The 24974-nt window shown below is 49.9% G+C and overlaps 1 protein-coding gene across 1 annotated transcript in view; it reads left to right on the forward strand.

The window, feature by feature from the left end:
• Nucleotides 1-24974, forward strand: part of NFATC2 (nuclear factor of activated T-cells, cytoplasmic, calcineurin-dependent 2) — a 156450-nt gene that overhangs the window by 67697 nt on the left and 63779 nt on the right. Inside the window, exons 5-6 of the mRNA XM_005866222.2 lie at nt 13380-13582; nt 14520-14692. Of these exons, the coding sequence (XP_005866284.1) occupies nt 13380-13582; nt 14520-14692 (376 nt within the window). The remainder of the gene's footprint in view (nt 1-13379; nt 13583-14519; nt 14693-24974) is intronic.

Consider the following 24974-nt stretch of genomic DNA (forward strand, 5'->3'; position numbering starts at 1 on the left):
GATAACACAACTTGTTAGTGCCTTGGCGGGCTCAGCCAGCTCTCTTGCATGTCATAAGACCTGCCTTTCCCCACCCATCTTGGGGTTCTTTTTCAGCTTCTGGCCGCAGCGCAGGGGGAAGGCCGTAGCTTTTGCCTCACCCAGAATCCCTGACTGTAGTGGGACCTTTCTGTGAAGCTGAAAGGCAGTTTCTTGGGGTTGTTTTATCGAAGTGTTCTGAGGGGGCTGCCATCGAGGCTGGCGCTGCAGGACTCTCGGCCCAGCATTCTCTTCCCAGCATCCTCGGGTGTTCACACGGCCCTGTTGGGTACCACTGGTCAGGGTTGGATGGGTGGACACAGTTTGCATGAGCTGCCTCCAGCCCTCCATTGCCCCCTCCAGGGCAATCGATTATCTTCCCTTTCCTGGCTTCTCCTGGAGCCCAGGATCCCGCAGACAGCAGACACTTTGTTCCTCAGTATCAGGGCGGCGCCCTGGGTGACAGACTCCTGGGGAAATGTTTTTGAGACATGCTGCCTCTTGTCGTCTGGTCTTTGGGTGAATGCAGGTGGCAGGGGGCGTGGCCATGCCTCGCTCTTCCCTCACCCATCTCCACAGGCTGCCAAGTCGCTGCGCTTTTGACAGTCTCTCCCTGTGTCGATCCCAAATGCTGCCTGGAGAAGAGATTGCACATTTTATTTTTCCACCCGAGATGGTCTCCTCATTGACTTCCAGGGGAATTGGCCTGGTATAACATGTCTCTTTCATGGTGAGACACATTCCTGCAGACTGGCTCAAACGGTAGTGAACTTAGGCAGACTCCAACGTGGGGATTCTCTCCCAGACATGAATAAGTCTTCTTGCTCAGGGTCACTGGGGATGACTCACTCAGCAATGTGTTGAGCCACATAGGAACCTGAGAATCTGTTCATTTATTTATTCAGAAAATATTTATTGAACATCTACTATATGCCAGGTACTGTTCAAGGTGCTGGGGCACAGTGCTGAGCAAGCTTCCATTCTAGTGGGGGAAACGGACAATACCAGTAAGCAAACACCAAAGACCACACTTAGCACTGTCAGGACGGGATTCTACAGGAAGGTGTGGGGCAGGCTCTCCTGTAGCCAGGCTGCTCAGGGAAGGCCCTGAATGTAGGTTGACACCTGAAGAATCAGGAGGAACCAGCCCTGGGAAGACCTGCTTTAGGCTGAGGGAACAGCAAGTGCAAAGGCCCTGAGGTAGGAGCAAGCTTGGCCTGGTTAAGGAGCAGCAAGGGGGCCCGTGTGGCTGGACCGGGGTGGGGAAGATGAAGCTGGTGACCTGGGCAAGGGCCAGATCAGGCAGGGTTCTACAGGCCGTAATGAGGAGTTTGGATTTGATTCCAAATGTACCCGAGGATCCGTACATTTTAGAGCGGAGAGACGACCTCAAGATTTTCTTCTGAGAACTCCAACTAGAGAAGAGGTATTTAATTGTCAGAAGTCACCCAGCCGTAGGTGGATGAATAGTAATAAAAGTTATTTAGTGGATGCTAGCTACATGCTTTATGCATAACTCACTGGATCCTCCCAAGAGCCCGGTGAGTGTGCAGCGTCATGATGAAGAACCTGAGGCCCGGAGAGGTAAATGAGCTTCCCTATCAGGGCAGAGTCAGTGCCTGTGCCAGGCTGTAGCCCCAGGTGGTCTGGCTGCAGGTCTTAGGACACTGACCCTACTCAGGGAGGGGTGCAGAGGAATGCAAAGAGCGCTTGTTTGGCTTCTTAAAAAAAAACCAAAGCACACAACTCCTTCCAAAGGTCAACTCGGAGAAGGCGTGCATGCTCCCGTCCAGGACTCCCAGACGCATCTCCGATGACTCAGTCGCCCCTGGGCCTGCAGAGATAGTTGGTCAGGAGGGGGATGCTGGTGGGAGCCGTAGCTGAGCTGACATTTCTGCCGCGTGGACCAGAAGCTGGGGGTTGAGAGTGGAGAGGGGTGTGTGGGAGCAGAGAAGGGAAAGTTGGTGTCTCGGGCCCCTGACTGGAGGAGGGGGTGGCCCAATGATCCAGTTTCTTTGTTCAAGGACCCCTCGGGGGAGCTGTGGGGAGCGGGGTCTGGGGTGCAGCCTTCGGTCCTGAATCCTATTAGGCTAATGGGCCTCGCCTCTGATCTCCCCACACCGCTCTCCCTGGCTTCCTCGGGGTTTCAAATGTGGACATGGTAATTGGAAACAAATTTAGCGTGTTTCAGGCCATCGAGCGTCTCTTCAGTGAGCGTGCTTGCTGTGCGGTAGATATGCCTGGTTTTAATTTCCAGTGATGTGAGAAATATAGAATGACTTGATTCTTAATTTAGAATGCCGAGAGGGGCCGGCCGGTTTTGTTTTCCAGCCTGTGTAAAAAGTCTACTTCTCTTTTCATGGCTCACCATGCGATTTGAAAACATGGCCCTATCTCGGGGGAGCATCTGTTAATTGCTGGTCACAGAGGGCTCCTGCCGGGCGAGGACAGGTCCGGCCAGCGGGACCGCAGCTTGGATCAGAGAGCAGACGTGGGGGCTCCTTTGTTATCACTCCCTGCAGAGGCTGTCCCCTCTGGAATAGGGCAATCCAGGCACCAGTTGTCCGGCACGGCACAGTGCTCGCGGTGGGTCAGGAAGAGAATGGCTGGAGCTGGAGAGAAGCCAGTGTGGGCAGCGTGACCGCTCTTGGTGACGGGGCAGGGAGGGGAGGGTGGAATGACAGCCACTCAACCCCGCAGCTGGCTCTCCTCCCTCCCGGGGTTGCCCACACGTTGAGCGTCTGCACGGCGCTCTAGGTGCCTCCGTGAACAAGACAGATAAGCTGCTGATGTTCTAGTGCAGTGGTTCTCAACCTTCCTAATGCCACGCTGCTGATGTTCTAGTGCAGTGTTCTCAACCTTCCTAATGCCATGACCCTTTAATACAGTCCCTCATGTTGTGGTGACCCCTAATTTCATTGTTACAAATTGAACATAATTAAAGCATAGTGATTCATCACAAAAACAATATGTAATTATATATGTGTTTTCCGATGGTCTTAGGCGACCCCTGTGAAAGGGTCGTTCGACCCCCAAAGGGGTCGCGACCCACAGGTTGAGAACCGCTGTTCTAGGGGGAGAGGCAGGTACAAATCGAATGAACATACCTGCAGTGTCATGTGGTGATGAATGGCTGATGCAACGACATAAAGCGGGGTGGGCGGATACAGAGTGAAAGGGTGTGGAGTGCCACATTGGGGTCACAGTTGGGGCCGGCCTCTCTGATAGGGGTCATCTGAGGGGAGGTTTGACTGGAGAGAGGGATGAGCCATGTGGATGTGGGGAAGAACATTCCAAGCAGAGGGAACGCTAAGCATGGAGGCCCTGAGGCAGGAGCGTGCCTGGTGTGTGTTGAGGACCAGGCCAGAGTGGCTGCAGCTGAAGGAGGGAGAGGGTGGGCTGGAGGTGGAGAAGAGGGGGCCAGATCACATGGGACATTGGCTCTCTGAGTAAGATGCTGTTGGGGGGTTTCGAGCAGAGGGAGCAATAGGATCTAACTGACATTCTTAAAGACCATTCTAGCTGCTGTGCCGAGGACACTGTGGAGGGGTAAGGTGGACAAGGATGGGAGCGGGGAGACCAGGAAGGAGGCTACTGTACCAGACCAGGCAGGCGATGGGCCAGTGAGGCATCTACCGCGCAGTCAGGGAAGAGGTGATGGTCGCTCAGGCCGTATTGGTGGTAAGAAGGCTGGGGAGAGCAGTTCGATTCAGGATGGATTCTGAACACGGAGGCACCAAGGCTTGCTACTCGGCCGGCTGCGGTACATGGCTTGCTCCTCTCTTGGAGTAAGCACCATACCCTGAACTCACAGGGAGCCTGTGGCCCTCGGCCTGCCTTTTCCTTTACGGAAGGCCTGCACCTTGGACTCCGCTCCTGGGGTTCTTGTGGGTGGCTCCGAGTGGGATGGGACATTGCCCGTGCATTCGTACCTTCGTTGTCTTAGTTTTCTTTTTTGTGGCCTTTAGAGAAATGCCAAGATTCACTCTCCCCTCTCCACTCTCAACCCCCAACTTCTGGTTCACTCGGCGGAGATGTCAGCTCAAAGGAATGTTTTGGCTTTATTTTTTTAATGCTACACATTCAGAAAGTAATTTTTGTGTCGTAGTCCAGGGAACTACAAACGATGAGCCCCTCCCTGAGAATGATCAAAATCCAGTGGGCATGTTTAAATAGGGCCTGATTTCTACTTACTGATTTTATTTTGGGTTAGACACACACACACACACACACACACACACACACACACGCACCTTAACACAAATAGATATATGTGTTCTCATCGTTATGTTGTGGAGATTATGCTGTGTCATTGTGTAAAAGGCTTCCTTGGGGTGCCCCATATGGTTGCCCAGGTTGTTCACTGCACAACTGCAGGGGGTGCCATTCATATTAAATGTCATACTGGCCTCTGGCATATCCATTCCTTTTTATAACAGCTTTATATTCCATTATGTGCCATCAGAGACGTAACCAGTACTCTTTGGATGGGCCTTTAGGTTGTTTCCAATCTTTTGCTATTTTAAAGAGTGCTGCACTGCCCTAGCCAGTTTGGCTCAGTGCATAGAGAGTCTGGCCTGAAGACCAAAGGGTCCCAGGTTCGATTCTGGTCAAGGGCACATACCTCGGTTGCAGGCTCCTCCCCAGCTAGGACCCTGGTCAGGGCGTGTGCAGGAAGCAATCAATTGATGTGTTTCTCTCCCATCGACATTTCTCTCTTTCTTTCCTTCTCTCTTTCCACTCTAAAAATCAGTGGAAAAAATATCCTCAGGTGAGGATTAAAATAAACAAACAAACAAAAAGAGTGCTACACTGAATAACCTAGTCCTTCGTTTCTCTCACACACCTGCCAGGGTGTCCATAAAATTACCCACTCACTGTAGTGGAATTACAACACCCACGGGAGTGCACATTTGTAAATTTAAAAGGTAACTGCAAGATCGCTGGGTGGCACCCAGGATCGGTCTTTTGTTTACATCAGTCCCAGAGCTGAGCAAGGAAGCGTTCCTCCAGCTCAGACCTGGCTCAGACCCCTGCTCTGCGGCTTGCTTGGTGGGCGACCTCACATGTTTGAGCCTCAGTTTCCTCTTCTGTAAAGGGCAGTTGGAAAATCCCTAGAACTTTAAGAGAATGGAAAGGCAGACATGCAACAACTAATTGGTTAACTAATTATATCTTGCAATTATGATAAACACAACAAAGAAGACATATTCCTGGGAGGCCCTGCCTCATCTGGGAAGCAAGGAAAGATTTTCTGGCAAAATTATATTTGAGCCATGGCTGCTTCAGTATAAGTAGGAATTAACGAGGACAAAGGCGAGAGAGGAGGTGGAGGGAGGGGGTTGTTCCTGCAAAACCATACACAGGGAAGAATGTGGAAAGGGGCTGGGGGTGTGATGTGGGGCGGAGCCAGATCATGCAGGGCGTTGGAGCCAATGAGTGCTGAGTGTGATTGATTGACAGCCGACCGAAGTTTATAAAAGGTCGTTCAGGTGCAGGGTGGACAATAGTGGGTAAGGACTGGAGGGGATGCAGGGAAACTTCCGGGAGGAAATGGTGGTAGTTTGGACTCTACCACTTTCATGATGGGAAGAAGTGATGGAGGAGAGAGTGGATTTGAGTGGGCTTAGGCAATAGAATGGACAGGAATCTGAGATGGATCCAGTATGGGGATGAGGCAGCAGGACGTATCAGGAATTAGAATTTTTAATGCAGTTAATTAACATGTGCTCATTAGATGGGTGTGCCTGTGTGTGTGTGTGTGTGTGTGTGTGTGTGTACGCGCACATGCACATGTGTGTGAGGGATGGGCATGGGGTTGGGGTGGCAGGTATGTTCTGTGACTTTCGTATCTAAAAATACAGGCCGAATCTGGGGCCCATGTGCGTCTGCACAGATCCTCTGCCCCCGTGCCATGTGGCAGAGGGGAGCGGCAGTAAAACACGCCCACGGCCTTTGCTTTCCGAGCGAGATCTTTGAGGATGATACCAATTTCCTAATATTCCAAATTCAACAAAAAAAAATGCTACTTAACATTGTTCAAGTTTGATTTTAGTAAGATTCAAAACAGTTTCTTTGACCCGTTGCCATTTTGAAAATCAATCCCACATTTTTGGATGTGGTGGCAGCCCCGTCCATCTGAGAGTGTTTAAAAGGCTCTGAGCAGAGCTGATAGAGAAATTGTCTTCAGGGAAGCACCATGTACAAGAGTTCTCGTTGCGGTGTGATGAGAAGGTTGAAATAACCTCAATGTCCAACTGCAGGGGTCAATGTGAACTGTGGCCCATGGGATGGAAATGCCAAGACTGGGACCTGGGTGAGGCACAGTGGGGATGGGGGAGTACGACAGGGAGGAGGTGGCAAAATTTAAGGCAGCACTTACTCTTAGGTGCCCACCTTGCATTCGCATGACCCTGAGAGCCAGTGCCTCCTTAAAGCGTGCACCAAGGGCACCTCCCTCACCTTCGGCTAGTCTGAGCCCTGGGAACTGCTAGGCTGTCCTTTGAGATTGTCTCATAAAACAAGACTTAATGGCAAGAGGAAATGGTCCTACTATATTGTTAAGTGGAAACAGTATGTAAAATAGAATCCCAAATATGTTTCTCCATATGCCCAGAAGGAAAATCTGGAAGGACGTCTACCAAAATGCTGTACATTTTGAGGGAGTCTCTTCTTTCTAATTTCCACATTTTTATATTGTCTATTTTCCCTGTAATGAATGAACCTTTGTTAACTTTTATAACGAGACAAAGGAAAAGGAAGAATCAACAAACGCTGATGCCCTTTTATCTGTGCTTCAGGATAAGAGGGGGCAGAGCTTGAAGCTGGGGGTGGGGTGGGTCTGAGGAGCTTTCTCTGTGACAGGGTGACACTGCGGGTCTGAGGCCTAAGACGTTCGCCTCCGGGATGCTCTCGCTGAGCTGGGGCGTGGACCGCAGCCCAGACCCGGGAGAGCTGGCCTTTTTCTGAGCCGGGCCAGCTGTGACACAGGGGAAGAAACATCCCTCATCCCTTGGTCCCCTGATGGCTTTCGAGCTGTAGGTCAGGAGCCAGGCACTTCACCCCGCGGAGCCTCAGCTCTCTCCCCCAGGAGAGGGCTCACCCCTTTCCCCCCGCCCCCCAGCATTGCCGTGCAGATTAAATCACCTCATGATCTGCACCAGAAACATGACTTCCTGGAACCGTGTCAGCAGCCTGGGGAATTACCAGAATCAGAGAACTTTCCCTCTCTTCTCCGCGGCGCAGGAAGTGGAGCTCTTGAGCTCCTGGTTGCAGCAGTGCCTGCTGCGGCTGGAGGGCGACCTGCTGGCCGCTCCCTCGAGAAGCCTGGAGAGAGGCCCTGGCACCAAGGTCTCCCTCAGGCGGGGGCAGCAGGGCATTCGGGCCCTGGAGGGCAGGTCACGCCATCCCAAGACATTAAGTGGTGTTTGTAAGACCCACATCCCCCGTTCTTTGGAGAGACAAGTAATTAGCTCTGTGCTCTTTTTGCAAACCTCCGGAGGCCCTTCCACAATGAGCACACTGAGCTGTCAGTCTGGGCAGCTTCTCGCACGTTCGTTCTGGGGCCAGGGAGGTGGAGAGCGGAGGGAAGTGTTCTCTTCACGCAGGACGGCGGCCTCTCCACCGGCCCGGCCTTCGCCCAGCATCCAGGCCAGTGTGGGACGCCCACAGTGCTGACGGGGGTCAGTGCCTGGGTTTTGCACACGGGAGAATGTTTCGGGTTTTTCACTCTGCGGGACTTTCACGTTCATTCTTTGCCGCCCCATTCAGCTCTAAAATCTCCCCTCCGTGTATTGATTTGCATCATCCTCTGATGACCAGGAAAATCCTCGTTCATGGGCACCTACTGGGTGTCATGCTTTGGGGACCTTCAAAAGTTGCCTTATTTAGGCTTCAAAAGGGCCTGTGGGTGTGGGAAGTGATTTCCCTGTTTTATGAGGGTAAATAGGAACTCAGAGGGGTGGGGTCGCTGCTCCGAGGACCACAGTGATTGAGAAGCAGAGCCAGGATGGAGATACACATACGTTCTTCTTCTATCCCACACGCCTCGGTGTCCCCAGAGGGGTACTCACCACGGTGAGGTGGTTCCATCACTCACATTGTATCAGCTAGTCCAGCTCAACCAGGGGCTGCTCCTGGGCCCAGGGAGGCCACCTATCTATCTATCTATCTATCTATCTATCTATCTATCATCTATCTATCTATCTTTATTAAATTTATTGGTTAATAGGATCATATAGGTTTCAAGTGTATATTTCTGTGATACAAGATCTGCATATTGCATTGTGTGCTCACCACCCATAGTCAAACCATCTTCCATCGCCATATTTTAGGCCCCCAGTTACTCCCACCCCCACCCCTTTCCCTCTGGGAACCACCATACTGTTATCTGTGTCTATGAGTTTCAGTTTTGTATCCCACATATGAGTGAAATTATGTGGTTCTTTGCTTTTCCTGACTTCTTTCGCTTAGCATAATATTCGCAAATGGCAGTATTTCATCTTTTCTTGTGGCTGAGCAGTATTTCATTGTAAGTTTGTACCACATCTTCTTCATCCAGTCCTGTATCGCGGACACTTTGGTGGTTTCCATGTCTTGGCCACCGTGAATAATGCTGCAATGAACATAGGGGTGCATATGTCTTTACAAATACATGTTTTCGGGTAGATACCCAAGAGAGGGATTGCTGGGTCATAGGGTAAGTCTGTTCTTCATTTTTGAAGAACCTCCAGACTGTTTTCCACGGCAGCTGTCCCAGTTGGCACCCCACCAGCAGTGAATGGGGTTCCTTCCAGAGAGGTGCTTCTTCAAGGAGAGGGTTTCTCCCTCAAGCTGCAGCCCTATTTACTTGTTTTGGTTGCTGACGTCTGTTTCTTTTCCTCCCTTCATCTCTCTCTCTCCCTCTCTCTCTCTCTCTCTCTCTCTCTCTCTCTCTCTTGTCAGCAGGAAGAACATTCTTGATCTTATCATTTAGTACTTCTTGTGTTTTCTATGAGGACCCGATCTGCACTTTCTGACATGCAGTCATAGATCAGAGAGCGGGGACATAGAGCAGATTCGGGGACGTGGAGAGGGTGTGGGATAAGGTGGGGGACTTAGTGCCTGATGGCCCGGCGTTCACATCCTGGCTCTCCCTTTTACTAACAGTATTGGCTGGGACAAGTTGCCCGACCTTTGCAAGTCTCAGTTTCCCCCACTATAAAATGGGCCCGCCCTACCTAGAGTTGTTGGGATCCTGGTGTAACATTGAGTGCAGTGCCTGGCCTGAGGGAAGTGCACACTTAGCTGCTGCATTGTTGCTATGGTGATCATTCATTCAACATGGATATTGATCACACTGCCAACATAAACATGGTTCCTACTACCATGGGCCTCATGCTCAGGTGGGAGAGAGATACTAAGTAAATAAACAACTAAGGAGAAAATTTCAGGTGGTAATGAAGCAACTATTCCAGCAGTGTGCTAGTGAATGCTTAAGACCAATTCTTGAGGATATAAAAACGAGCCCAGTTTTTAGCACTTGCCCATTTTTGTGGTGTAAATATTCCCACCGTGGCTGATTTCAAACTACCAAAGTGATATCTACTGGCTCTTAAAATTCCTAGAAATTGAACAATTGTTTCTTGCAAGGCTGAAAGAGCTGGCTCCGGTGCTGGATGTATATAAATAATATCCTGGAAAGACCTGAAGATCTGAGAACGAAATGTATTGGTGGGAGAGAATTCCAAGCAGAGAAGATGGCTGGGCAAAGGGCCCTGAGGTCAGAAAGAGCTTGATGTGCTCAGGGAACAGACGGATGGCTGGTGTTGGCAGGAACCTAACAGGATGGAGGGAGAAGAAGGCAGAGGCTGGGCTGTTGGAAGCCTCACAGACCATGGCACCAAGTTTCAATTTTATTCTAAGGCCACAGGAAGTCTTTGGAGGGTTGTAAGCTGGAGAGTACCTTAGTCCGATTTGCACTTCTAAAAGATCACTGGGCTCATCTGTAAAAGACCAGCAAGAGGCCAGTTAGAGGGTAGCGATGGTCACTCCAAGGAGAGGCAATGGTGGCTTGGACTAGGTGTGCCAGCAGGGGAGGGGACAGAGGTAGCTGGATTCAGGTGGGGCCGTGGGGACGTGACAGATTTTATCTGCAGGTGTTCCCTGGGTGTTTACCATGAATACACTCCGCCTGCAATTTCTGCTCTTCTGTCATGGGAGGAGGAAGGAACCTTAGGGCATACAGTCCGTCTACCTACTTTCTTCTCCATACGTGAGGCTGTGTTTACCACTTCCTTCTAAATCCAGGAGGCAGGATGAGGAAATATATTTCTCTTGGCTCCAAATGCAAAGCAAAAGCAAAATCTCTTCTCAACGCTGCCCTTCTTCCTTTGATTTTTGTCACTGACAACAGCGCCCTGTTCTTCCATGTGTGTGGGGGAAAAGATAAGAGGCTCTGCCCTGGGTTTCAGTCTTTGCCCTGCGGTGCCTCTTGGGTGTGGATCAGACACATATGTAAATGCCATGGGCGTCGGCCTAGCAGAGTTCGAAAAAGGTTGCCATCTGGCTCTGCTCCACTTCCAACCCGTGTCTTTGTATAGTTTTTAGATGGGGACGGGAGAATTCCATCTTTCTAGGCTGGCATTGTCCGATAGAACTTTTCTCGATGATGGAAATGTTCTCCATCTGAGCTGTCCATTCCGTGGCCACTGGCCACTTGTGGCTATACACCAATTGACATGTGCAGCTGAGAAACCAAACTTTTAATTTCGCTTAAGGTTTGTATTGGACAGCACAATGCTAGACCGCGAGTGATTACCCACTGGACCTCTGTTTTTGGCAGCTGACTGGAGATCCTGCTGAAATTTTGTAGCATGTTATGGAAGGGCGGGATCTTAGTGAGTGGTCACTTGTCATAGTTCCCCTCAATTTGCAGAGAGAGGCACAGAGGATTAAGTGATATGCCTGGCGTTTCTCAGCTCGGGAGTGGAAGACAGGAACCCATCTTCATGTTAATTTTCACAGGTTTCCAGAAATGCATTCTTCCTATAACATTGTGAATAAATTTTAAATTCCTCTGACCACCTTCTCAATCTTGGTCTCCCCCTCCATCCTTAGAACTGATCGCGGTGTGGTCAGTTTGGAGTTCATCCTTCTACATCTTTTCCTATTCCATGTACGTGTATATAAACGGGTGGATTGAAAACATTCAGCATGTTTAAAATAAGTTTTATCACACTATCCATATTTTTCTACAAATTGCTTTTCTCTTTCAACAGTATGTCTTAGATCTTTCTGGATTCGTCCAGAGATCGCGACCTTATATATATTTTTAATTGCTGCAGTCTTTCATAGCCTGGTGGTGTCATACTGCTCATAAGCCTATTATATGACTAATTGTTTATTGTTCCTTATTTTTATAGTAAACATGTTTGTGCCTATCTCCTGCATGCACAATATTTCTTCTAGAAATATTAAGAGATGAAATTACTGAGTCATAGGGAATATGTATTTTTAATTTTAGCAGTTGTTACTCTAATACTCGTTAACATGGTTATACCAGTTTATATCCTATCAGCTGCATGACAGTGCCTGTGTCTCCATAGGCTGCAAAATGCCTGATATGATCAAATATTTACATGTGTGTCAACGTAACAGGTGAAAAATGGATCTCATGGTTGTTTAATTTGCATTTTCCCATTTGTAAGTCAAATTAAACATCTTTACTATGCTATTTGTTTTTCTATGAATTGCCTGTTCAAATCTCTTGCTCATTTTTTCTGTTGGATAGTTTTATTAATTCACTAGAGGCCTAGTGCAGGAAAATTTATGCACTGGAGGGGGGGTCCCTCAGCCGGCCTGCCCCCTCTCAGAGTCCGGGAGCCCTCAGGGGTGGGAGGCGACACGGCAATCAGGGGAAGGCAACGCCCCATCACACCTCTGCTGCTGCCACTGCTGGCAGTGCAAACCTTGGCTGGCCCTGGGCTGCTGGGCAGCCTCCATCTGAGGCTTGCCTGCGCCTCGAGCCGGCCCTGGGCGACTAGGGGGCTGAGGGTGGATACGGCTGCACCGTGTGCCTGCCACCCCCTTCTCCCCCCCAGCGGGGCTGAAAGGACTGGGGGACTCTGGCAGGGCTGAGGGGTCTGGGCGCCGCCATCTTTGTGACTGTGTTATGGTCAATTTGCATATTCCCTCTTTATTAGATAGGATTCAGCAAATATACACTAGGATGTACACCATATGCCCAGCATTATTTTAGATGCTAGGGATTTTGTGGCAAGTTGCAAAAACAGACATTCCTGCCCTCAAAGAGGTGGTAGTCAAGGTGTGGGGGAAAGGAATTGAGGAAAATCCTCTAAGCCAGTGGTTCTCAACCTTCTGGCCCTTTAAATACAGTTCCTCATGTTGTGACCCAACCATAAAATTATTTTTGTTGCTACTTCATAACTGTAATGTCGCTACTGTTATGAATCATAATGTAAATATCTGATATGTGGGATGGTCTTAGGCGACCCCTGTGAAAGGGTCGTTCAACCGCCAAAGGGGTCGCGACCCACAGGTTGAGAATTGCAGCTCTAAGCGAAAGGAACTGAGGAAATGTATCCTTTGTTAGATGGGACAAAGAGAAGCAGAAGGAGATAGGGAGAGACTCGGGGTAGGACTTGGCGTTCAATAGGACACCTGGGAATCTTGTCCTTGACTTACTCACCTGTAGGCATTCTTTTTTTTTTTTTAAATATATTTTATTGATTTTTTACAGAGAGGAAGGGAGAGAGATAGAGAGTCAGAAACATCGATGATAGAGAAACATCTATCAGCTGCCTCCTGCACATCTCCCACTGGGGATGTGCCCGCAACCCAGGTACATGGTATAGGCATTCTTGATACAATCTGTGTCCTAGTCCTTTGTCTGTCCTATGTGGTACATATTTTCTTCCAGTCTTTCATTTTCTTTGGTCTTAGATGATGGTACTTTTGCCTTGCTCATTCTTTTTATTTATTTATTATAAAATCAAACTTGTTGATTGCAATCAGGCATTGAAAAGTGAAAGTTCCTTCTTCCCAGACAACCGTTGTCAAGAGGCGTGTCTCCTCTGATTATTTCTATCCTCACTGCCATGCCACACTCCCGCTCCCAGCCCCTGACCGCCACCGAAGCATACTTTTTGGCTGTTTCTTAATAAGTGTAGTTTATTGACGCAGTCCCCTCTGGCTGGACTCAAGGTTGCTTCCAGATCTCCATCCCTCAAGATGAGACAGCGATCCTATGCTCTCTCTATGGCCCAGGAGTTTCTTGGATCCTTTTGTTGGTTGGACCCCAGCCTCCGCACCCTGCACATCAATGGAGCTGCCATAACCTGATTCTGTGTTCTCTCCCCCAGCTGCACGGCTACATGGAAAACAAGCCGCTGGGGCTTCAGATCTTCATCGGGACGGCCGACGAGCGGATCCTTAAGCCCCACGCCTTCTACCAGGTGCACCGGATCACGGGAAAAACCGTCACCACCACCAGCTACGAGAAGATCGTCGGCAACACCAAAGTCCTGGAGATCCCGCTGGAGCCAAAAAACAACATGAGGGCGACGTAAGGGCTGGGGCTGAGGGCGGTGGGGCTGAGTGGCAGGGGGTTTGGGAGAGGGGACTCCCTGGAGTTGATGGAGCAGCCGGGGATGGTGGTTCCCAGTCTGTGATGGACCCAGAGAGATGACTGTTTTAAAGTTTCTGTTTTAAAAGTGCGTTACCTAGATATTTTTCATGTGTATTACTTAGGCATCTTTGGGTTATGTTGGTTGGGATGAGACTAAATTCATTGACATTAAAAATTCTATTTGATCTAAAGAAAATTATTAAGTCATGATAGGTCAAAACTCACCAGGTCATTTGCGTGTGGCTAAAATTTGGGAACCATTGCACCCATGTATTGGAGTTGAAAAATCTTTTTATTAGAAATAAATCTCAAACGTACAGGAAAACTGCAAGAAACAAAGAACTCTCTCCAGCATACTGTTCACTCAGATTTGCCAGTTTTTAACCGTTTTCGTATTTGCTTGATCACTCTCCATTTTTTCCTGAAGTTAGTTACAGAAATCATGCCTTTTGACTTTTTAAACACTTCCGCATCCGTGTCCTTAGAACAAGAATGCATTCTTCCGTGGCCACAGCGCATTTATCAAATTCAAGGTGTTCACGTTGATACACCGCTGTTCTCTATTGGATCGTCCAGAAGCAGTTTCGCCAGTGGCGTGTTTGAGTTTTTCAGATGCTTTTGAGAGTCGAAAAGTTGGCATGAAAAATCTCACTAGAGAAGTCATTTCCCCCGGGGAGTTTCTCTAATTGCTTTATAAGTGTTTTACTCCCCTCTCGGTATAAATCCCTGGCTGAAATATTTATCAGTGTGTTGCAGTTCCTTCCCGTGTCTGGCTGTGGGATTATTGGGCTTACCTGGCGAAGGTGGCTTTGTGGGTGATCTTTCCTGCTCGCTAAGATGGCTGGCTGTAAATGGGGTTTTCGTCCTCGGGCAGCATCGACTGTGCGGGCATCCTGAAGCTGAGGAACGCTGACATTGAGCTGCGCAAAGGCGAGACGGACATCGGCAGGAAGAACACGCGGGTGAGGCTGGTGTTCCGGGTGCACATTCCCGAGGCCAGTGGGAGGATCGTGTCCCTGCAGACCGCGTCGAACCCCATCGAGTGCTGTAAGTGGGGCTCTGGGCAGGGTCGGTTTTTGGAGTGGACTGTATGTGACACCCCCTCCCCCACCCCTGCCCCACCGCAAGGCACCCTGGGCCAGGTACCCGGCAAAGGTCACAGGACCCAAGAGTGGGCCCCAGATGACCCAAGGGGCAGAGCCAGAGCACATTTAAGGGCTTCTCTCTGCTTCGATCAAGGATCAAGAGTGGGCCCCAGATGACCCAAGGGGCCGGAGCCAGAGCACATTTAAGGGCTTCTCTCTGCTTCGATTTACTTGTGGAGGGTTTGCGGCCTCACAGGAAATTAAAAAATAATACGTCTAATGAGTCGCCCACAGCTTTGTTTAGAAGATTGGAGATGTATAAATGTTCTGGTTTTCAAAACGGTTAGAAGGCGTTGGAGTGAGTTCACCATACACCGTGTCCTCTTTTTCTTCTCTGTTTTTCTTTCAATAAGAATAACGATGATATGACAGTGGCTCTTGCCTGTTGAGCTTGTTGAATACTGACAGCCGTCCTTGGTGATGGCTGGTGTCACCGTGCACATTTCACAGAAGAGGAGGGGGAGAGATGGGGGTAGGACAACACAACCCCGAAGTGGCAGAGCGGTGATTGAACGGGAGCTTTGGCACCCAGGAGCCATGCTGCCCCATCACCCTCAGACCATCCCTGTGCGTTTACTGAGAATCCACTTGATGTCCCATGTGGTGCTGGCGTCCTGCAAATGAGCAAGAGGTTTTCTCTGTCCTCAACGAGCTGACATTCCGGTGGCTGTAAAGATGCCCAAGCAAAGAGGCAGGAGGCGGTCAGAGTCCAGTGTGCCGCGGCCGAGCTCTGCCACGTGGAAGGGCTCCGGGCAGAACCCTGGCTCGTTTCTACCAGGCTTTGAAAGAGGCGGCCACTTTGAGCTCATTCTTAGGCACTTCCTGCCAGTTTTGTTGTTGGTTTTGCAATTAGATGGGACAAAGCTTATTGTTTGTTCAGTTGTTGAGAGTTCAGAAATCATCTTTAAAAGCATAAAGAACAAACAAAGTAACCATTTTTTCAGAAACAAAGGCCGTTTATATTATTTTTTTTTAGCCTCTTCTAAGAATATTTTTTATGTTGTTGTAATCATGTTCTACATTCAGTTACATTTCAGGACTTTTTCTTGGGCATTTTACCATATCTGGGGGTCAAAAAATCGGTTTTATACAGAAGCCAGGGAAGTGATGGAAATGAGTCAAGTGTGTTGGGTGGGCAACAACCGGGAGGGGTGGGGACCAGGGACCAGAATGACGCTTCCCATCTAAATAGACTGCTGTCACTCGACTCCGGCCAGAATGTCCATGTGGGACTGTGACGCAGTGTGGCCACGTCGTCCGACTTTTTAAGATAAACCGAAGTCTCCTGATTTTTAAAAAGCAGCAACAAATTCAAAATACTTTATGGATCAGATAAAACCTGTGGCACAGGGCTTTGATTAATCATAGGTAGTCTTAATCAGACACTAATGAATAAAGGGCAAGCATGAATATTTTATGCAGAAAGGGCTGAGGAAGACTAGCCCTTAGGAGGAGAAGCCAGCAAGGAGAGAGGCTGGGCCCTCTGCGAGAGAGAAGCCAGCCTTCGGTCTTGGTTGGCCTTTGGAAAGAGATGAAAGAGCCCTCCGATTTCTTCCAGCCTGGGGAGGTCAAGATGAGGAATGGGCTGAATGTGGTGGTGAGTCTGTGCTTTGATGCTAGAAGAGAGACCCAACAGGAGGCCACAAGGGAAGACAAGTGTTGAAAAACATATCTCAGAAACATTGGAATTCCCCTTCTTACCCAGCAGCCCCAACCCCTGTCCTCTAGTGCTAGTCATGGTTGGTGGCTGCCCGCCCCCCCCCCCAGCCCCGCTTTTGAACATCCGAAGATGTTTTGGGAAGGAAACTCAGGCTCTTCCTCTGTGATCTGGGGGGTTTTGAGAAGATAAGGACTCCCCTTTCTGGCAAGTGACTCACTGACCTGGATGGGGCTGTGGTTAGTAGCAAGGTGGGAAACAGGACGCCTCGGGGAGGGCCACACACAGGGTCCCTCCAGTCAACTTATCTCCTGCTGATCTGAGACTTTCCCGATCATCACCCAACCACAAGCACCTCCCGCGAGATCTTCCGGGCATGGTGAGGTCGTTTGCACCGTGAATGTCGGTTGTTTTTCTTTTCTTTTAAGAAAGCATTTGGCTGATTCGACGACCTTGCGTTGAGAGATAAGGAAACAGACTTTCTTGGTAAAGTGATTCACTCATTTTTATTCATAGGGAGCAAATCCAGAGTCTCCCGCTTCCTCATCTGTGACATACCTTCTTCTTTTGGTTGCTATGGCAGCACTGTATCGTGCAACGCCAAGTTGAGCGACCAATTGGCCACTATCCCTCTCACCACCCAGAATTTTTTGATATTTTTATTTCCTTCTTTGTTCTAAAATCCTAGACCAATCCCTGGTAGTTTTATAAATTCTTATGGACTAATTGACTTACCGTGTGAACCTTCAGGAGGTATTCCATAAATATTTATTGACAGTTAGTCCATCACATGTATTGGCACAGTGTGTGTGCAAGAAGTATTTATTGACTGATTGACTTTGTGTGTAGCCCTTGGGGAGGGCGCGTGGGTAAGAAGAACACTCCGTGGGCTGGGACCTATTTGCGAGGCTAAGTTATTTACTTTGGAGGTGCCTTTTATGTAACATCGGAGGGATCGAGGGTAAATTCTCAGATTCTGGTAGAAAAAAATCTTGAACAAACTACTGGAGGCCACTGCCTGGAAGGTGGACCCCTTTGCAGATGTGCCAAGTCCTTAGATGTACCTACAGGCCAGCGTGTCAGGGGTCAAGCCTCACCTTTGCACGGACGGGCGCCTCATCTGTCTAGTCTTCTGTTTCCACATCTTCCGTGTTGTCAAGGAGACACTTTTAGTTCCTCCCTTGTTCTCAGAAGAGTATTTTGAACCTGCTCCAGTCTTCTAAGCTCCGGACACCGCCTTCCCCCGTTCCCACTCCAGGCAGATAGCCGTGCCTCCCACAGTTCCAAGAACATGGGAGAGGTCAGAGGGGCACACCCTCATCTTCCCCAGCAACAAGCCACCCACAGATCACAGCCCTGGGCCCGTCCTCCTCCTCGCACTGGGCTCCTCAGTGTCCTCAGCTCCAGCTCCAAGTTCCCTGTGGGGGCTGAGCCCTTGCTTCCCTCTTGTCTGAGTGTCCCGGGGCTCACATGACCAATTGCCACCACCTGGGAGGCTTAAAACAACAAAAATTTATTCTGTCACAGACCTGGAGGCGGGAAGCCCAAAATCAAGGTGTGGGCAGGTGGGTTCCTCCTGGCGGCTCTGAGGGAGAGTCTGCGCCAGGCCTCGCTCCCAGCTCCCGAAGGTGGCCGGCAGCTGCTGGTGCTGCTTGGCTGGTAGCCGCATCACGTGATCACCTCTGTTCACAGGGCCTTCTCAGTGTCCTTTTCTGTCTCTCCCAAGGACACTCTCATGGGATGTAGGGCGCACCTTAATCCGGATGGCTTCATGCCCATCCTCACCTTATTCACATCTTCAAAGACCCTCTTCACAAGAGATCACATTCTGAGGTTCCGGGTGGGGGCTCTTCACCCACGACACCTCCTCTGCAACATTTCTTGACTTCACTTTCCTCTCTGGTCCTCAGTTCCCCAACCCACTGGCATCCTTCTGTGACTTGCAGGCTTTCAATGACTCTGTCCCCTCCACCCAGAACACTGGTTCTCAAACTTGGAATCAGCTGGGGAGTTTTGAGAAATATACGTGATGCCCAAATTCTACTGCAGAGCCCCTGAGTTGGTTGGTCTGCATGGGGACTTTCAGAGGGACCCTGGGGATTCTGGGGTGCGGCAAAGTTTAAGGCCCACTGACCTTGTTGCTCCCCCCTCTGTGCCCCCCCCCTCCTTCCATCAATTGATTAACTCCTTCTTATCTGAGGTCCCTGGATGGATGGCCCCTTGAGGAGGAAGATTGTTCTGGTCTCACAGGGTAGGGCCCAGTTAATCAATTGATGGAAAGTGTTAGCCAGGGCCTGGCACATAGCAGCTGTCTCTAGAATGTTGGTCAAATAAAAAAATAAAAAAATTAAAAATGAAAGCATGAAAACAAGCATCTCCGGGCTGCCCGGCAGGAGAGAAAGGCAGGGATGAGCTGTAACAGAGACGGCCATAGTGCAGATCCTTCCGTGAGAACCTCCCCGAGGGTCTCTGCAAAGGGGTCTCTGTGTTCATCGCTTTTCAGAAAACACCCAAAGCCATTTCCCACCAAGCCCCGCCCAGCACGTGAATCCACTCTCCGCATTTTGCGGGAATTGGGGGCAGGTCTGGGGCGTGGACTAGAAAATGGATTTCTCCCTTGGTCTTTGAAGCTATCCACATAAGTACGTTTCGCTGTGGGATAATGAAGGGACAATAAATTGCACAGGTTGTAAGGCTTCAGTTCAGTGGTTTTGGACAAATGTATGCCCCCGTGTAAACACCACTCAAAGCCAGACGGCATGTCCCCCACCCCTGAACGTTCCCTGGTACCCCCGGTCAGTAGCTCTCCCTGTTCTAGAACTTCATATAATGGGATTAAGCAGTGTGCGCTCTCTGTGTGCGGCCGTCTGTGCTCAGCCCGATGCCTTTGTGATCCGTCGCTGTGACTGCGTGAACAGTACTGGATTATATGAATGTAACAATTGTTTACTCACCCTTGATAGACATTTGGGTTGTTTCTGGGGTTTGAGTACGACAGATAAGGCTGCTATGAACAGGCTGGTTCAAGGCCTTTTGTGGACAAATGGTTTCATTTCTCTGAGGAAAGTGTATGTTCAGTGTTTGTATTTTCACTCTGTACAAGAGTGTGTGAGAGCTCCACGTCCTCACTAATATTTGATTTTGATAGTATTTTTAATTGCAGCCATTCTAGTGAGTGTAAAATGGCATGTCCTTGTGCATAAGGCATAATTTGCATAATTTGAATTTCCCTAATGACTAATGATTCTGAGGCCCAATCCGTGCACTTGTTGGCTGCCTGTATGTCTTCTTTGGAAAGGTGACTGTTGAGAGCTTTTGCCCATTTTCTGTTTTGGGGTTTGTTTTTTTTGTGTGTGTTCTGGATAGAGTCCTTTGTCAGATTTATGTATTATAAACATTTCCCCCTGTCTGTGGCTTGTCTATTACTATTACTTTTCTTAATTGTGTCTTATTAGGAGCATCAATATTTTATTTTGATGAAGTCTGATATGTCATTTTCTTTTCTTTTGGGATTAGTGCTTTTTGTGTACCCCCAAGAAATCTCTGCCTCTCTGAGGTAGCAAAGGTATTCTCTGTTTTCTTCTAGAAGCTTTTTGATTCTGGCATTTAGGTTTAGGGGTATGATTCGGCTCAGATAAATTTTTGCATATGGTGTGAGGTAGGGGCGAGGTCCATTGTTTAGGGTGGTGGTTGGTAGTGTGAGCTTGGGTTCAAATCCTGCCTCTGCCACTTAATGGCTGTTTAGTCCTGGGGAAGTTACTGAGCACTCTGAGCCTCAGTTTCCTCATCTATGAAATGGGAATAGTAACAGTACCTATCTCATCCCACTAGAATAACCTCTCTTGTGGTGTGTCTCAGACTTTCCTGCTTGAAGCCCTCCCATAGCTTTGCAAAGCAGACTTTACACATCTCTGGCTGCCACTTTGTCACTGTTGAGAGACCAGGGCAGGCAGCAGGAGGCAGGTGTGGGAGTTTAACAAACGCTGATTGTTTCAGGTAAAACAATCGTGCTGGCAGCTAGCAGCATGCCCTGCTGCTGAGAAGGAATCCAGATGGTTATCTGGCCTGTGTAGTGGGTCGGCTGCAGGCGATTGCAGGGAAGTTGGGTTTGGGGCCAGGAGCCCAGGATTGGGGTGGCTTTTCTGCCAATTCGTATGGTTACCTGGCCATATGGTTATGGCCCTTTCCTGAGCTAGCTGTGCAGGGGCAGGGAGGGCAGAACCACGCTTTATGGAAGACCTTGCGTGTGCTTCCCTGTTTCATGTTAACTTGTTTCATCCTCACCATAGTCTCAGAAGACTCACCCATTCATTCAGAAATTTTAATTGCGCACCGATTTGCGCCCGTGTTTGGGGCACAGAATGCTGCCTTCTTGGAGCTCACATTCCAGCAGGTGAAGCTTCAGAAGGGTAGGCCAGTGGTCGGCAAACTGCGGCTCGCGAGCCACATGTGGCTCTTTGGTCCCTTGAGTGTGGCCACGAAGTTTCAATCGCACTGTACGTGCGCGCCCGCATGTGGTATTTTGTGGAAGAGCCACACTCAAGGGGCCGCAGTTTGCCGACCACTGGGTTAGGCGATGTGCTACGGTCACTCACCTGGCCAGGGACGGGGCAGAGAGCTCCGGGTTCCCAGTCAGATGGGGATTCGTGGGGCCCCCAGGAAGGGCTGTTATGTGGAGATTGGAGGGGCTATTCTGAAGGGGCTACCTGTTAGCACGTTGAAACGGGACAGCGATTCTCTGATCAGGAGAGAGAAGTAATAGCTCCTGCTCGGGACCTGTGCTGTGTGGATTGGAGGAGAGGACCGGCCAGTCTGGCGGGAGATGTTACTGCTCCACTTTCTTTTATTTTTTCTTCTATTTTTTTAGCGAGAGTGGAATAGAGAGGGAAAGACAGAGAGAAGCATCAATGTGAGAGAGAAACACATTGATTGGTTGCCTCCTGCATAAGCCCGGACCAAGGCCCGGGCTGGGGAGGAGCCTGCAACCAAGGTATGTGCCCTTGGCTGGAATTGAACCTGGGACTGTTTGGTCCGCAGGCTGATGCTCTATCCACTGAGCCAAACCGGCTAGGGCTTACTGCTCCACTTTCCATGAGGAAGCTGAGGTCCCACACAGTCCAGAGCTATCAGGTGGTCTTGTGCACTGTGCACCCCATTTACGCACCCCGCACCCCAGTCCCACGGTTCACCCTCACAGAGGTGAACCCCGCACTCAGAATTGGCTTCCTCTGTCCCAACCTCCCACTTACAGGGAAGACCCAGGAGTGGCCAGGGCGGGGGCCTCAGGGCCTCGGGGGCTGGTCTGCTGGCCCTGCTCACGGCCCCTCCCAGGCAAGGCCTGAGTCAGCACCGTGTCCTGGGCCAGGCCAGGCTCAGCAGGGCCAGGCTCACAGCCAAGGACAGGGGCCTGATGAGGAGACAAGACAGGTTTACAGCAGCTGAGCGCCTTGGCCAGGAGTGCTGAGTGCTGAGCCAGCAGGAGACGGCGGGAGGACCTGCTCGCCTGGCTGGGCCGGCCGGCCGCTTTCCCACTGGGTCCTTGTCCATTTTGCTACAAAGGGGCTCCTTGAGGTGGTGGAATCCCACCATCTGGGTCCAGATCCCGCCCGTCGGCCTGACTTGGCTGTGAAGCCTCAGACATATCCCTTTTCCTCTGGGAAACTCAGCTCCCAAATGGGAATAATTCATGCTTTGTGACCTTCTGAAGCCTAGCAATAAAAATAAACATAACAGTCACCGAGCCCTGACAAGGTGCCACATGCTTCCTATGTATTAGCTCATTTAATCTGCAAACGGCCCTCTGAGGTGGAACCATGACTTTCCCCATTTTATAGATGGAAAAAAAAACCCAACAAAAAACACAAAACCAGGCACAGATTAAGTGACTTGCCCAAGGTCCCAAAGCTAAGATGTCATCGAGCTGGGCTTTGAACTTGGCCGGTTACACGGCAGCATCCATGCCTTTACCCACCCCCCTAAGATGCCCCTGCCCCCCGTGCGTGTTTTATAACATAAACCAAAACGTATATGTGAGGTGCCCGGGCGCTGAGGCCTGTTGACGGCGGCTGTAACTATTTGCCGTGATTCGCAGAACCCACCCACTCTGCACAGACGAGTTTTCCCGACCAGCCTCTCCCGTCTCTCCTGAGGTCGTTGTGTAGATTGTAATTCTTGGCCGCGCACCCCTGTGACTGAGCGGACTGCAGACAGTCAGGCCGCCCCGGCCAGCCCGGAGGACCCCGCGCCGTGTCACTCTCCCTCGGGGAGCCTGGCCGCGGCGGCTCTGCTCCCCGTCCGCCACTGTTGCCAGTGAAAGTAAACACCCAAACTGGTTAAACCAACAGCGCCCTGTTGATTCAGAGCTCATAAAACACAGGAACCCCGGCCGCTTTATGACGTGCCAGAATCCGGGGGCAGGAGGGAAGCCTGGGGAAGTCTCCTGGCGAGGGCCACCGCCAAGCTCCAGCTGCCAGGGTGAGCCCCGGACCCTCAGGACGCCTCTAAAAGGGCGGCCCCTGATTGGGTGAGAACGTGGCAGGGGGTGTGGGCTGGATGGACTGGAATCTCTGACGGTTGAAAAGGCGAGTGGGTGTCGGTGGGGGCAGCTGGGGGTGGCAGCGCAGGCCCGGGAGGCCCAGTGGCTTCCGGAGAGCCCTCCCACAGGCCCTGGATGGTGTCACCCCAATTAGCAGCCATAGGTGTTAGAGGTTGCATCAGAGAGAGAGAGGGAAGTGGACCCCGGGAGGGTAATTTTGGTTGCTGGTTGCCGCTCCTCGGTTCCTCTTTCGGAGGCTAATTGGGTTCGTTTGCTTTGCCTCTGGGCTCTCTCAGGATGCCAGGCCTCCCCTGGAGGAGGTCCCCTTGTCCTCAGGTGGCCTTTTAAGTGTGGAACTTGGCTCTCAAGCAAATGTGGGTAACAAGTCACCTGGAAAGATTGTTAAAATGCAAATGCAAATGCCCAGCCTCGTCTAGGAGATTCGAGAGCAGCGGGTCAGGGAGTGGCCAGGTGTCCGCGTGTTCGTTAAGCGCCTCCCCAGCCGGGCGGTTCTGCTGCCGGCGGCCTGGGAACCTCACTTTGAGAAATGCTAATAATCGGGGCCGAGAAACCGGGTTATGGTTTGGGATCCACCAAGACCAACAGGAACGAGCGCAGTCCTATGTGTGAACGCGTGGATGTGGTCAGCACATATTTGGCGAAATACACAACATAAGACACCACCTAGCCAGTGCCAACCACATAGAAACTGCCCAAGAAAAGATGGCGTTCGATCTGGTTGAACTTGTTGGCCCATATTATTTAATGAACAAGACACACTTTTTGTGAAGTCTCCCTTTTAATCCTGACCACGACCTGTGAGATGGGTCTGTTAACAAACCCCTTTTTCAGATGGGAACACTGAGGGTTAGAGTTGGGAAGGACCCATCCAAGGATCACATCGTGGGGGACTTGAGTGGGACTGAGGCGTGTCCAACACAACAGCCTCCACCCTGGTGGGAGCTGCCCCTCGATGAGGCCGAGCTCTGAGCATCTCTTTTCTGTCTGTGAAATGGTACTAATCGTGGTTTCCTCGATGAAGGGTTTAAAAAGATCTCAAGTGGACAAACGTTTTGAACATGAGCAAGAAAGAGGCATTTTGAAAGCTAATGAGAGTAAAGACTGATTTCTTGAGTGGTAACTGTGTTTTTGGTCTTACATTACCTATATGTATTTTTAATTGTCGTAAAACACACATAACACAAAATTTACCATTTTAACCATTTTAAGATGTGAGTTCAGTGGCATTAAGTACAGTCACAGTGTTGTGCAGCTGCCACCATGATCTGGTTCCAGAACTTTTTTACGACCCCAAAAAGAAACCCCGTACCTATTAGCAGACACTCCCCAAACCTGGCCCCCACCAGTCTGCTTTCTGTCCCTATGGATTTGCCTCTTCTGAACATTTCATATAAACTAGAGGCACGATGCACGAAATTCGTGCAAGGGGCTCAGCCCTCGCAGTCCCAGCTGCCTAGGCCCTCGAAGCCCTGAGAGTGGCCTCATGGCCCCACCCACTGGTCGTTTCAGAAGGTCGTTCCAGAAGGTCATTTGGCCGTCTGGTCTAATTAGCATATTAGCTCTTTATTATATAGGATGGGATGTGTCCTTTTGTGTCTGGCTCCTGCAGTTTAGCATAATGTTTTCAAGGTTCATCCATGTTGCAGCCTGTATCAGTACTTCATTCCTTTTTATGGCTGAGTAATATTTGTGTACAACAGACCACATTTTGTTTATCCATTCAACCATTGATGGACGTTTGGGTTATTGGTATTAAATATTTACCAATTACATACTAACCACATCCACATGTTTATACTGCTTGTAGGAGGACCCAAGAGGACTGGCACTGGCAGGATTTTATTTATTATTATCATTTTCTCTATGATATCTTTATTTATTTTTAATATATTTTTATTGATTTCAGAGAGGAAGGGAGAGGGAGAAAGAGATGGAAACATCAATGAAGAGAGAGAATCATTGATTGGCTGC

This window comes from Myotis brandtii, unplaced genomic scaffold (assembly GCF_000412655.1).
Source record: "Myotis brandtii unplaced genomic scaffold, ASM41265v1 scaffold225, whole genome shotgun sequence".
NCBI lineage: Eukaryota > Metazoa > Chordata > Mammalia > Chiroptera > Vespertilionidae > Myotis > Myotis brandtii.